At 43.5% G+C, this 14,405-nt stretch overlaps 2 protein-coding genes and 1 long non-coding RNA gene across 3 annotated transcripts in view; all 3 read right to left on the bottom strand.

Annotated features, from left to right (window-relative positions):
- The window catches only part of LOC105558006, a 4,311-nt gene extending 1,906 nt beyond the window's left edge, over positions 1-2,405 (bottom strand). Inside the window, exon 1 of the mRNA XM_012005478.1 lies at positions 108-2,405. Within this exon, the coding sequence (XP_011860868.1) occupies positions 108-2,405 (2,298 nt within the window). The remainder of the gene's footprint in view (positions 1-107) is intronic.
- Positions 2,406-2,462: 57 nt separating this feature from the next.
- LOC105558007 lies at positions 2,463-3,845 on the bottom strand. Its single transcript, XM_012005479.1, has one exon. The coding sequence runs from the start codon at positions 3,843-3,845 to the stop codon at positions 2,463-2,465; it is 1,383 nt and encodes a 460-aa protein (XP_011860869.1).
- Positions 3,846-13,969: 10,124 nt separating this feature from the next.
- On the bottom strand, positions 13,970-14,373 carry LOC105558003. Its single transcript, XR_001008640.1, has 2 exons — positions 14,191-14,373; positions 13,970-14,127 (listed from the first exon to the last, which is right to left on the bottom strand). It is a non-coding gene; the product is annotated as an uncharacterized LOC105558003 (long non-coding RNA).
- Positions 14,374-14,405: the final 32 nt, after the last annotated feature.

The following is a 14,405-nucleotide window of genomic DNA, read 5'->3' on the forward strand; positions in this document are numbered from 1 at the left end:
TTTGAACGCATCATCCGTAGACAGTATGCGATGGTACGAATTAATCGCGTATAGGATGAAAATCCTTTAAAAATGTCGTCGGAATGGGTCTGTGATATTAAACAAACGGCCTTCTTCAAGCCGGGTAATTCCTTAATGGGAATTTCAATACTCGTAGGCCAAGTCGCTTCGGACTGTCTGAGCCATAATGGACCGTTAAACCAAGATTCGTTTTTCAAGAATTCTCGCGGAAGTTGACTTCGCGATAACGCGTCGGCTGGGTTGTTTTCCGATCGAACATGCCGCCACTCTAATTCATCCCCAACGTCCTGAATTTCCTTGACGCGATTCGCTTCGAATACTTTAAGTATATTTGGAGATTTTCTCAGCCAATGTAAGACGATCATGGAGTCGGTCCAAAAGACGACTTTACTCGGTTTAAAAGTAAAAACCGTGGAGACTTCGCGATACAAACGCGTGAGGGTCAGGGCACCACAAAGTTCGAGTCGCGGTATGGTCGTGTCTTTAAGAGGCGCGACGCGTGTCTTGGCGCAACAGAGTCTTACGATCGTATCGCCTTGTTTGTTGCAAGATCGCACGTACAAACAGGCTCCGTAACCGATTTTACTCGCGTCGCAAAAGCCATGAATCTGAACTTCCATGAAATTTTCAATCATTAGACGACGGTCAATGGTCAAATGATCAATTAACTCGAGTTGTTCTATGAATGTTAGCCACGAGGAATGTAACGCGCTGGGTACGGATTCGTCCCATGAGATTTTTGTTCTCCAACACTCCTGCATTAATACCTTTGACGCAAGGATGATAGGGCCGAGCAGCCCGAGGGGGTCAAAGATTTTGGCTATTTCGGATAAAATGTGACGCTTGGAAACTCTATCGTTTATCTTGATAGGTTTAACCGTGTAAAGTAATTCATCGCGACGCGCATTCCATGCAATACCTAGCGTTTTTAGAATCGGATTTTCGTTGGTGAGGAATTCTATGTCTAACGTTCGTTCGCTTAGGTTTTCGAGGGCCTTCGGATGGGTCGAAGCCCATTGTCGAATATGGAAACCGCCGCGTTTCAGAATTTCTATGGTCTCGTCGCGAATTTGCAAGAGTTTCTTTAGTGTATCCGCGCCTGTTAAAAGGTCGTCTACGTATAGGTCGCGTTTCAGAATCTCCGCGCCGACGGGAAAGTCTTTACTCTCGTCATTCGCAAGTTGTTGCACCGTGCGGATGGCTAAAAAGGGAGCCGATGATATGCCGAAAGTAACGGTATTGAGTTGAAAGGTGCGGACGCGATTTTCGTGATACCAAAAAGTTTTTTGATATTGTCGATCGTTGGGATGTATCCAGATTTGCCGATACATTTTTTCGATGTCGGCAGTAAGTACGTATCTATGCGTGCGAAATCGTATCAGATGTTTAAACAATTTACTCTGAATCGTGGGGCCGACCATCAACGTATCGTTCAGTGATATCCCCCTGTTGGTTTTCGCCGATGCGTCAAAAACGACTCTTACTTTAGTCGTGGTACTTGTGGATTTTGTGACTGCGTGGTGGGGAAGATAACATCCGCCCTCTGCCTCGTCTGAAGTTAATGACATGTGGCCTAACTCAATATATTCTTTCATTATGTGCTCGTACTCTCGTTTGAGTATCGGATTGGCATCGAGCTTCTTCTGAAGCCCGTAAAACCGACGCAACGCGATCGCGTGTGAGTTTCCGAATTCTCGTTCCGCTAGACGGAACGGTAGCCGTACGATATAGCGCCCGGAATTATCGCGTGTTAGGTTCTGCGCATAATGACGTTCGCATTCGGATTCCTCCGGTAGGCCAAATTGTTTCGCGGTCGTGTCTTCTAACAACCAAAATTTCGCGATTTGATCCTTCAGTTCCGTTAGTTTGCATGAGACCCTTCCCCCTCCTTCGGGGGAAGCTATCCCGCCGACGACGGCCCAGCCGAGCTGCGTCTTTTGTAAAAATAAATCACTTTTATCTTGTGAAAGATTGATCTGTCCGATCGATAGCAGGGATAGAGTAGCGCCGGATCCGATAATTATATCGACCGATCGCGGTAAATGAAATTGTGGGTCTGCTAGTTTCAAATTCGAAGGTATATTAATAGTCTCGCGCGGAAACGTCGCGCTTGGAACTCTTTCCGCGATTTTCGGAACTATTAAAAATAAAAGTTTCTTATTAAAATTATTGTGAATCGAGTAGAAGGACAATTCGATCGCGCCGTGAGACGTCGTGTGCATATCGTCGATCGCGCCGACTGAAATAGAGCACGGGTGTATCGGCAGCCCGGTGCTGCGAGCAAACTGTTCCGTCACGAAGTGCGCCGTGGCGCAGGTATCTAACAGCGCGCGGCATTGTACGAAATTTCCATTAACGCCCTTAACACGAACAACCGCGCTCATCATCAATTGCGACAATGGGTCCCGCGTCAATGCGTTCAGAAGACGGGCCGAGCCTAGTCAATCCGATACAAACGGCGCCGCCGATGATTGTTTCGGGGAACTCTCAATTTCTACCTTCGCCGCGTCTTGTTTCGAGGAACGTGACTCGGCCAAATGATTGTGCAAAAGCGTATTCCGTGATTTGTTGCAAATCTTGCACGGCGGCAACCTGCAGCGGCCGTCGTGTGAGCGCAGGCAGTTGAAGCAGATTTTAGATTTCCTCACGAAATCCCACCTACGCGGCATTGTTAACTTTGCAAATTCGGGACATCTGTATAAAAAGTGTCTCTCCTTTTTGCACAGCGGGCAATTGGAGTAAGTATTTGTGACTAGAGCGCGCGCGCCGGAATCGTCCTTACGTGCCTTAAACGACGGTGTGCCCCCCCTCGATGCGGACCGCTTATTGCCGCTCTCTGTTCTAGAACGCGACGCGTCGTGCTCGAGTGCGAAGATGCGGAACGCCGTTTCCGATATGAATTTATATAGTTGATCGAGGGTCGGCAATACATCTAAGTTGAGAGTCTCTTCCCATTTAACGCGGATATTCGTGGGTAACGCTCGCTCGATTATACGAATCAATAAGTGTTGATCCGGGTTCACGTCTAGCGAAGCCAGCATATTCACGTGTTGTCGCACATCGTCGACGAGTCCCGTTAAACCCTTGTGTGTGGCTTTACTTTGATGCGGTAGTTCAATAATCGCGTCCAGATGTTTCGTGATCAAAATTCGTTTTCTCTCGTAGGAGTCTTTAAGAAGCTTCCATGCGGTTTCATAATTTTCCTCGCTCACGTTATAAATCGAGATCTTATTCAACGCGTCGCCTTGTAATGAATTTTTTAAATATAGGAACTTTTGCAAGTTCGTTATGTCCTGGCGTGAATCAATCATAGTCACGAACGTGTTCTTGTACGATAACCATTTCTCGATGTCGCCATCGAATTTCGGCAATTCTGCGACGGGCAATTTGATACGACGCGTGTTATTGTCAATTGGTATCGACGTTGCGTTCAGGTCGACCGCTCGCGATGTCGAGGCTTGCGAAAATGACTCGAACTTACTCGCGATCGCGTAGTACCGATCCTGAATGTCGCTAAACTCGTCCAAGTGCTCGTCCGTCGGTTCCAACGTGGCGAGTTCGTCGTGTAGATCCTCGTACGCGTGAAAAAGCTCGGTTATACGTTTCAATCGCATCCTCATATTCGCGTCGTCTACTCGTCCATCCGCGAGAATTTTCTCGAAGTTAGTTAATTGCGCCTTTAGCGTCGAGCGCTTTTGATGGATATACTCGGGCGGTTCATAATGAATGTCGGTATTGTCCCGATAAATTAACGAATCTGTTATGTTATCCCTGAAGCGCGTCGGCGAATGTTTGATGCCGCGTAACCGCCAAATATCGGGCATCGATCGTCGGACCCCTCGTGCCCACGGCCCCCCTCCCCCTTCTCCCGACGTCGTCGCCGAGTCGGCGCGGTGAGCAAAGGGAGAGCAAAAAAAATAAACAAGTCAGGCGTTGGCAATTTTTTCCGAAAACAAGTCTGATCGTGTTCGAACACGTTTCAACGCGTCCCGGACGCGTACAAGGAAATCGCAATTGCGGCGACCGTTACTGGTCTTTTTCCACATGCACATATAATAATCGTAGGGCGAATATCTCCCCACACACACAGTCAATTATGGCAAATTACCTCAATCTCAGGACAGAACGTATGAAACTGATGAAATGAATGCAAGCAATATTAATAGTTGTAAACACAAGAATTAAGTCTTGAATACAGAGACCTCATCGCTATACTGTCCTTTACTGAGAATAAACTCTATGCATAAGAAAAGATATGTATTAAGAAAAAGTACTTAAATTTGGACCTCGTTGACCCTCTGCAACGGCCGGTTGGGCTGGGCGATGTGGTCCCCGGAGACGACGGCGGCGCGGTCTGAGCGTCCTTGTCCTCGTCGGATATTCTCACCGTAGCGCAGGTTCGCGCCTTCATACCTCACAGGAGGCACCAAAACTGTAGCGTCGAAATCTCTCCAACATGGAGAGATTCCGTGGTTCGTATGACCCGGTAAGGTATGAGGGATATGAGTAAAGGAGACGTTAATTGAGCTTCAAGGATGATACCTTTATTAGCTCTTGGGGAAAAGCCTTGCGGCATAAAAACCCCTCAAATATGATAATCCAGTACAATGAGTGTCACAATCAGGTATATCGATAGCGTCAGGGCCCTGCGCGTGAGAATCGTTTATTCGTGTTACCGCACAAGGCGTAGGGCATAGCCCGCGAGACACGACTCGCCACGAGACTAAGCTCGGTCCGAGAACAAGTTCGGTATTATTCGTGTTACCGCACAAGGCGTAGGGCATAGCCCGCGAGACACGACTCGCCACGAGACTAAGCTCGGATATTAATGAGTGACCGAAGTCATTTCGCGGATGCGCGAATCGATGACGGTGAGCAAAGCAAATCGCGTGATTTTACGTTAACCGGATTAATCGGGTATCCGTAGTTATCGAACCGCGATCTCCGTCGAATTATGCGCAACGAACTCGTCACTGATTCGGACCACCGATGACTCGTGTCGACTGAACGATAAGTTACTCGCGTATCGAGAGGTTTTCCGGACTGACCTGTTCCGATGGAATATTCGGACTGACGATCTCGCGGATCCCCTCTATTAGCGGAAAAACGGCGGCTCGTACCGCCGCCCCCCGCTACGGGCCCACGACGGTAGCGCGGGCCCTCGACGAAATCGCGAAGGTCGCGCCCACTTACTACGCGCGAAAATGCGCGAAATTCAAATTTGGTAAAGGAGCAAAATCGATCTTCCGTCCACGGAACATTATCCCAATGTCCAAATGCATCGCCATATTGTGTCCCTGAGCAGCGGCCTTCTCTGTCGTTTGATCCGGCCAAAGTAACAGGCCGGATGGTCGTGGTGTTGACCTTTATTCCCGTTATAGGTCCGCTTGTCTGGCTCAGCATGAGGATTTCAGTTTGTTGTAGAGTTCGGCAGGCCTCGGCAGAAATTTGGTGTATTTATTCATATTGGCCGTCGAATACTGCGGAGATGTGTGAGTGCATTCCGCAATAGAATATGGTTCGATCGATTTCAATTTTGCACTGGTAGCCTTGGGTGTGATCGAATTCTGTAAGTTGCAGGAGCTGTACGTAGGTTTCTTCGTCAAGGGGTTCGATATCGTGTAAATTGCAGTCCCCGATGTCTGTGAGTGATAGTGTAGTCACGTTCAGGCTTTCTCCTCGGCAGTCATATCCAATTAGGGCATGGCCACTCGTCCGCAGGAAGGGAAGGAGGGCGATTATGAAGACGATCATGTTGCTTCCTGTTGAGGCTTGATACTGAGCTGCCGGGCCTTGTGCTGCTGCATTTATAGGGGCCGTTTGATTCGAGGGGTGGGGGTAAGTTGCCGAAGAAGGGGCTTACCTGGCTATCTTTAGTTTATCGCTATGTACAATTCGTATCTTATTTCCTATCTTAAGTTTTACATTATTATTCGACAAGATTTCTAAGATTTCGTAGGGGCCTACGTATTGGTTACCTAATTTACCCTTCTGGGGTTTTTTCAGTAAATACACATTATCATTAGTCTTAAAATTATAAATGTTTTTCCTCTTGTCATAATTCTGCTTCGATGTTTCCTTCGCGTTAATTAAATTCGTGCGCGCTGTTTCCTGCACATCACGTAGTTTTTGGAAGAGATTTGTGAGATATTCCGTATAGAGAGGTTTCATTATCATCCTCGTCGATAGGAGGATCACTTGAGGGAGCTCGCGCAGTTTTCCCAAAAACCAACTCGTGAGGTGTGTGGGAGGTTCCTTCATGAACGCTAGTGTTATAAGAGAACGTGGCAAGTTTCAGGTAAGTATCCCATTCTCTATTTTGGTCGGTGAATTGTTTCAGATATTCCCACAGAACGTGGTGAGACCTTTCTATAGATCCGTTAGATTGGGGTCTATAGGCGGTAGTTTTATAATGAATGATATGAAACTTTCGCGCAATACTACGCATTAATGAGTTTAGAAAATGGGTGCCCTGGTCAGTAAGCCATGCTTTTGGGGCCCCGAAAATGCATATAAATTCGTTCGTGAACGCGTCGGCTACATCTATCGCGTCGGCTTATTTGAGAGGGATGGCTAGGGAGTATTTCGTTAGGAGGTCTTGGATAGTGAGTATGTATGTATTTCCGGTCCTTGTCGTGGGTAATGGTCCCATTATATCCATGGAGATTTTATCAAATGCCGCACCTGGTGTATCAGTCAAAACCATGGGTTGTTTGGTCTTGACTCTCACTAGTTTCTTTAATTTCGGCAACTACGGACAAACTCTCGTACGTCCTCCTTCATTCCTTGTCAATAATAACGCTCCTTGAGTCGCTTGTAAGTCTTGGTTACGCCTTTGTGTCCTCCGACTACTGAACCATGGAGTTCTTCCAAAATCCTGCGTCTGTCGGCGCCCTGAGGTAAGTTGATTTCATTCCGGCAGAGTAAAATTTTCGTCGGATGTCCCTGGAAGGCTTCTTCCCATTTCTTTCTTAGCACGGATCCTGGCACACCGTCGATGTCTCCTTTGCAAAGAGAGATCGTGGCTAGTTCAAGCTCCGTACAAACATCTAGTAAAGAAGCGATTGCTTCTGACACGTTTTTGTTTCTGCTTATGTCGGATACGTGTGTTTTGATCGGTAAAGCGATGATTTTCGTCTTTCCGTCGGCTAATACTCGAGCACGGTCGATCATGGAACTGGTGATTCGTGGAAGTCGTCCTTCTCTCTCGAGTATCCTGCTTCCTGGGTCGCAAGGCGCTCCTTCCTCGGTGATAAATACAACCAGGTTATCCCGTCGGGCTAGGAAATGGTCCTTGATGATAGTTACGTAAGCCTTGGTTTGGCGAGTCTGCATGAAGGGCTCATTGGGGTTGTCGAAAATTTCGTCGTCGGAGCTGCTAGTTTCGGAGTCGTTTACTCCAGGGTCGTTGCTGCTTACATCGTCTCGTACGTTATCGGCTTCCTGTGGTTCATCTTCTCCCGCTGGGGAACTGAGGGGTTCGGTTTCATTGGGGCAGTTTCGGGGTCGTTTGGAGGAAAATAATGAATCGTCGGAGTCAGAACTTGGTTGATTTTGTTGTTGTCTCAGGGGTAGGATTTGTTGGGGTGGTGGGTTCCTGGACAATGCGTCGGCGTTCACGTTCAATTTTTCCGCTTTATAGATTATATCGTATTTGTATTCTAATAGTTTCAACCGCCACCGAGTCAACCGAGAAGTAGGATCTTTTACAGAGTTTTATAGCCATACAAGCAGCTTATGGTCCGTGACCAGCTTAAAATTTACGACCGTACAGATATGGCCTGAAATGATGTACGCAGTAAACTATTGCCAGGAGTTCTTTCTCTATGGTGGAGTTGTTTTTTCTGGCTTATTCAGTAATCGCGAGGTATATGCTATTGGTAAATCTCGCCCTATTTTACCTTGACTTAAAATTCCTCCGACAGCAAAACCTGAGGCGTCCGTAGTGACTACAAAAGGTTTAGTAGAGTCGGGGTACTGTAGTATAGGTTCTGCGCACAAGGTGTTTCGTAATGAGACAAACGCGGTTTTTTGAGGGGTAGCCCACGTAAATGGGATGTCGCGTTTTAGTAACTCGGTCAAAGGTTTGGCTGTCTTAGAGAAATTGGGTATAAAACGGCGGTAGTATCCGGCCAGTCCTAAGAATTGTTTAATGTTTTTTGCATTTCTAGATTGTGGGAATTTTTCAACTGCTTCCTGGGATCTGGTCGCACGCCACCCTCGCTAATTATGTGTCCCAGATAGGTGACTTCTTTACGCAGGAATTCATACTTATCCGGTTGGAGTCGCAATCCTGCCTGTCGGAGGCGCTCTGCCAACTTAGTGAATTTAATACTATGTTCGCGGAGCGAGCTGGCGTATATGATGATATCGTTGAGATAGACGAACAGTTCCGCGCCCTGTAATCCGGACAAGACTAGATTCATGAGTCTCTGGAAGGTCGCGGGGGCGTTTTTCAGTCCGAAAGGCATGCGTTTAAACTCGTAATGTCCATACGGGGTCGAGAAGGCTGTTTTGTGCGCGTGAGACTCGTGCATCCTGATCTGGTGGAAGCCGGAGGCTAGGTCGAAGACGCTGAAATATTTAGCGCTTCCGAGTTGATCGAGTATCTCGACGATGTTTGGAAGGGAATAAGCATCGCCTATGGTTTTTTCATTAAGACCACGGTAATCTATTACCATGCGCCAACGCTTATTCCCTATTGAATCCGGTTTCTTGGGTACTATCCATAAGGGTGAATTGTAAGGAGATGTCGACGGTTCTATCACGTCGTCTTGTAGTAATTCTTGAACTTGTTTATTAATTTCCTCCTTATGGATAGGCGGAAAACAGTATTGTTTCGTGTGTATTAGTTGATCGTCCACTATCTCGATCTTATGTGTTAACACGTTCGTGGAATCTAATTTGTCGGAGGGTGTATGAAAGAGGTCACTGTATTCTTCAACAAGCCCTTCAACGTGTTCGATTTCTCTACGTTTAGGTGATCCAGCCTTAGCAGAGCTTTACATTATGAAATCGCGTATTTTTGCTGAATCCCTGTTCTTTTATTGCGGCAACCGCCCGCGATCCTCGGTGGAGAGATCCCTTGTGCCCTAGGGTTTGGGATTCACCGACGAGGTTTTTACTTACGGTATAATTGCGATCTGAACAGGAGGCACTTTTCTCGCGCCCTAGGGAGAGAGGGGTATCTTCCGAGTTCTCAGGAGCGTAGGGACGTTCTCCTCGAGAGGAATGTGTTCCTCAAGCCCTAAGGCAGAGGAGGATTTAGGAGGTTCTGGAGATTGAATTTTATTTATTTGGAATATGGGTTCGTCTACAAAGGAGAGGATTTGTTCCTCAGTCCCTAAGGCAGAGGAAGATTTTGGAGATTTAGTGATTTGGAACTCATCGTCCGCAAAGGGGGATGAGCAGGAGTCGAACTCCTGTAGTTCTACTATTGGTAGTGTGATTTCGCAGTCAATCTCACCTGCGTTGATCGCGCATAGGTGAGCTCTTCCGTTAGAATTTATCAGGGCGGCATCTCCTAAGTGTCCTAAGTAGATGTCGTCGTGCACTAGAAGGCGCGGAACATAACCCGTTTTTATGCCCTTATTAAGCACGCGGAGTGACAGAATGATTTTTGACCTTGCAGGTATGATGGCAGGTTCTCGATCGTCAAAGTAGATCGGATAACCCTGCCACATCACGAGATTTTCCGAGAAATCTATTCTAGATGCGTCTCGCAGAAAATCGGAACCTAAGATTCCATCCTGCGATATCGGAAAGTCATCGTTTACCACATGTATTTTGATGTAGTGTGATCTTATACATATCTAGGCTTAATGTTTATTCCCTGAATTTGTTGCTAATCTCATGGGACATTGGCGTTTCTTTCCATGGATTTTGTTAATGTGGTTGGTTAATAATATTTACGAGGGTTTATTGTATTTTCGTAACTAGTGCAAATTTTGTATTTTGATTATGTGATAATTTGTTAATTCTACATTATAATGATATAATCTTAAATTTTCGGTTTCTGAAGATTTATAACAAAACCTAAAGTATTCATTTATTTTAAGAGTTTCCTTTTATGGTATTTGTTAATATGCTTATTTAACAATATTAAGAAAAGTTTGTTGTATCTTTGTTAATAATAATAATTTTAATATTTTCACTATGTGGAATTTGTTAATTTAGCAATATAATAATATTCACAATCTTAAATTTTTCAGCTTCTGAAAATTTATAACAAAATCTAAAGTATTAACCCTTTTCAGAAATTTCTTTTACGTAATTTGTTAATATGCTTAGTTAACAATGTACATTTTCTTATATTTATTTTACCTATCTTAGTTTCGGAGATATGCTAACGTTAATTAAGATGAAAAAAATTTCTAGTAGAGGTGGCATATATGGAAGGACGTAACAACAGAATCAGTAGAATTAAGACACTTTGTTACCTTAAATTCAGTCAGGCCTATGTGCAATTAAGCGATAAAACAATGGCCCAGATAGCCAAACCTGCTCAGCAGATTCTGAGCAGAGTCTGCAGAAAACTTTTGATGCCAGAAAGGCAACAAATATCACACAGAGACTGCTTTATCAGATGAAGTTGTCACACAGCTGTCAGAAATGTGCCAGAATCTGCTGACAGGCTATGTGAGCAGATTGACGGCAGAAACCGCGCAGAGTCTGCAATTTAACCTGGCAGCAGATTGCCGGCAGATATCGAGCAAAATTTGCATACATAACCTGAGAGCAGATTGGCAGCAGTGACCGAACAAACTCTGTCCATAATCAGCTGTTTAAATGGATACTCATTGGCTTTTAAATTTAAATGCATTTTTATTTATAATGGGAAAGGAACGCAAATATAAAAAGAGATATGATTACAAAAAGAGAATATACCCAGCAAACACAGAACATTGCAGCAACATTACGGCAATGTTGTAACATTGTAGAAACATTACAGCGATATTACAACATTGCTGCAACGTTGTTGCAATATTCTGTGTTTGCTGGGTATATTTTATATATATTATACAGTAATAGAGAGAGAGAGAAAGAGAGAATGTGTGTGTTTACATATAGATTGAACACGTCAGCAGTGATCCATCTCCGTCTTTTCATCAGACGTCATTTTGAAACAAGGTGAAGACTGCCGCCTCTCTTCCCTTTTAACATGACAAAATCATTTATATAAGATATAACTTTTATCTTATTCATACAAGAATATGAGCTAGTAGCCGAGGACATAGGATAGAAGACTGAAGAGCTGATGATCCCAGGTTCGAATCCAGCAGTGGTAAAACAAATTTTTCACATATGATATTTTAATTATAAAATAACATTAAGAGATTAGAAGGTTACTAATTCTGATGTAGAGAAAATGAAAATAACAAATAAAAAATCTATTCCAAATTTTTATCGCTGTCTTATCGAGGCCCAATGTTGGCATATAAAATCCAACAATTTACCAACCATATTGGCCATTGGTGAACCAGCGTAACGCCGCCAACGTTGGCTCATTGTTATTTTGAAACGTCGGACCGATATAATAAACGTTGGGCAATCAACGTAAGGCCAATGTTTATGTGCTGCTCGGGCAGAGTTTGTTCGGTCACTGCTGCCAATCTGCTCTCAGGTTATGTATGCAAGTTTTGCTCGATATCTGCCGGCAATCTGCTGCCAGGTTAAATTGCAGACTCTGCGCGGTTTCTGCCGTCAATCTGCTCACATAGCCTGTCAGCAGGCTCTGTCGACAGAACACGAGCTTAATGCGGACACAGATGACTATGGTTTTGACGTGGGATTCTGCACAAATTTGCTGCCAATCTGCGCGCATTTTGCTGACATTTTGCTATCTGGGGGTTGAGTCGTGATATTAAAATTGTTAAGCACGAAGGTAAAGTATGTGCGTTGTCTACGAAATGCCGGGAAATGACTGTCACAACTGTAGGTATAAAATTTCTAGGTCAAAACATCGGAGAAGGAGAGAAAAATTTATAAACAAATACGTAAATAACTAAAATGTCAAGTCAACGAGTTAATAACAGAATCGTACACAGGATTAAGATTCTCGGTGTCCTTTTTTAAATTGATAGTATTAGTATCTAATTTGATGTGCAACATTTCGGCGATTTCTCTCTTTCTCGTGTGTATCTCACAATGCATGATGTCCGGTACTGACCAATCGAAATCGTGTCCACATGATATTCGGTGTTTGCTAATGACTGACAATGAGTGGTTGTTCTCATCTTTTTTAATATTATTGCAATGTTCTTTGACTAGTTTCCAGATGTCGTTTGGTCTGGCCGATATAGGTTGCATCGCAGTTATTACAGTGCAATCTATAGACTACTCTAGTTTTCTTGGAGTCATTTAATGGATCTTTACCGTTTTTTATAATTCTATTCAGCTTTTTAGGGACCGTGAATACAGTATTCAAACCGACGCTTCGTAGAGACTGTCAAATCATCTCACTAGTACCTTCAATATACGGAATGGTTATACAGGATTTGATGTCAAATTTACTGTTAAGATCAAATTTCGTGTCGTGTCGTAATTGTTTTAGTCTTTTTTTATATACTTGTCAATAAGTTGCACAGGGAAACAATTATTCTTTAAGATGGTCTTTACAATAGAAATATTTTCGTCATAAAATCCATAGTCAGAAAGTAAAATAGCATGGTCAACAAGACTGGTAATGGTATTAATTTTATATTGGTGAGGGTGACTAGAGAAGTAATTCAGATATCGTCCTGAGAAGGTAGGCTTCCTGTACCAATTAGTAATTAGTTGCTTGTTGCATCTACTAATTCTGACATCTAGAAAACTAATAGAATTATCCTGTTCTAGTTCGTGTGTGAATTTTAATTTAGAACGGTAGCTGTTGAAAGTTTTTAATATTACGTCGATTTTGTTAGACGGTACTATCGTGAAAATATCATCCACATATCTGTAGAAAACTGAATATTCGAAGTCTAAAGATCTAAAGATCAAAGATCTCAGCCCGTTCCAACGGCTTCCCCGTGTCCAGTAGAGTAACGTCCTGCGTTAATTTAGGTTTAGGCTCCGCTGTATATATCCGCGTACGTTATGCTCCGACGCGTGGAGCTCACGCCGCTCGTCCCGTTCCGATCGGGGGAACGATCGCGCTAAGACGATGTTCATTCGTGATAAGTCTCGTTTTCGGCGACCGCGCTAAGCTTTATATTCACTCATGGCAAGCCGCGCTGCCAGCGAGCACGCTCCGCGTTAAGACTTGATCGACCGACGCTAAGTTTTATTTTATACCGAGCACGCGCCGCACACCAAGAGTGTGTCCATCTCTAATAGTCTGCGCCGCGTAATCCACTTTCTTTCTATATTTCTCACAGCAGCGGACCCATTGTAACTTCCGTCGTGCCGCATTCCGGCAAAAACGCGCCCGGCGTTCTTTCCGCATTCCAAGCAAGCCACACGCGCCTACCACGATAGTCAAAGACTGTAAACACTTACAAGGGGAGCACCAGGTTGTGGCCACACCGATTTTTTCCAACTTTATATATGTTGTAGTATCAATCCCCAACTACTTCATGTGGCACATGATACAGCTACATACTCACGTATTCGCGAGAAATTTGCATTACAAATTTTTCGTGCGCGTTTATTCGAGTATGCGAGCGAGGCTAGCAAATAGCAAGCGTAGCCGAGCGGATAAGGCGACGGACGAGAACTCTGTATGTTGCAGGTTCGAATCCTACCTTTTCCCAACTTTTTTAAAAATAAATTTTTACAAAATGTGGATTAAAGTAAATGATTAGACAATGTAGAATCGTTAAATAAAAAAATTAGTGTTTTTATTATTAAATTTAATATTGTATATTAACATGAATACGTAGTTTCGTCTGCAACTATACGAATATCAAAATTCGATTGATATGGATAATTAATAAAAAAAACTCTAATCACATTTACAATATTTTTACTTTATTTTTATATTTATTCTTTACATATTTGTGGATGATAATCATCAAAGAAACATTTGAAGCATAATGTCGATTTACATCGAGCACATTGAATAAAACATATATCTTTTAACTGACAACTGCATGGTTTCTTCAAAATTGTTAACGGAAAGCAGACGTCATTGACATTTAAAAAGACGGATCTGTCGGTAGTTAATGTTCATCAATCAATGTGCTCGATGTAAATCGACATTATGCTTCAAATGTTTCTTTGATGATTATCATCCACAAATATGTAAAGAATAATTATAAAAATAAAGTAAAAATATTGTAAATGTGATTATGGAGTTTTTTTTTATTAATTATCCATATCAATCGATTTTGGTATTCGTACACGGAAAAAACAATATAGTTGTCACAAACAGAATTCTGGTTGTGCCAACCAGATTAAAATAT

This window comes from Vollenhovia emeryi, unplaced genomic scaffold, assembly GCF_000949405.1.
Source record: "Vollenhovia emeryi isolate VEMERY1.0 unplaced genomic scaffold, V.emery_V1.0 DF939393.1, whole genome shotgun sequence".
NCBI lineage: Eukaryota > Metazoa > Arthropoda > Insecta > Hymenoptera > Formicidae > Vollenhovia > Vollenhovia emeryi.

Bases quoted from the DNA above. Each gene is read 5' to 3' on its own strand.
- LOC105558007 (XM_012005479.1), bottom strand. From the start codon at position 3,845: ATGCCCGATATTTGGCGGTTACGCGGCATCAAACATTCGCCGACGCGC.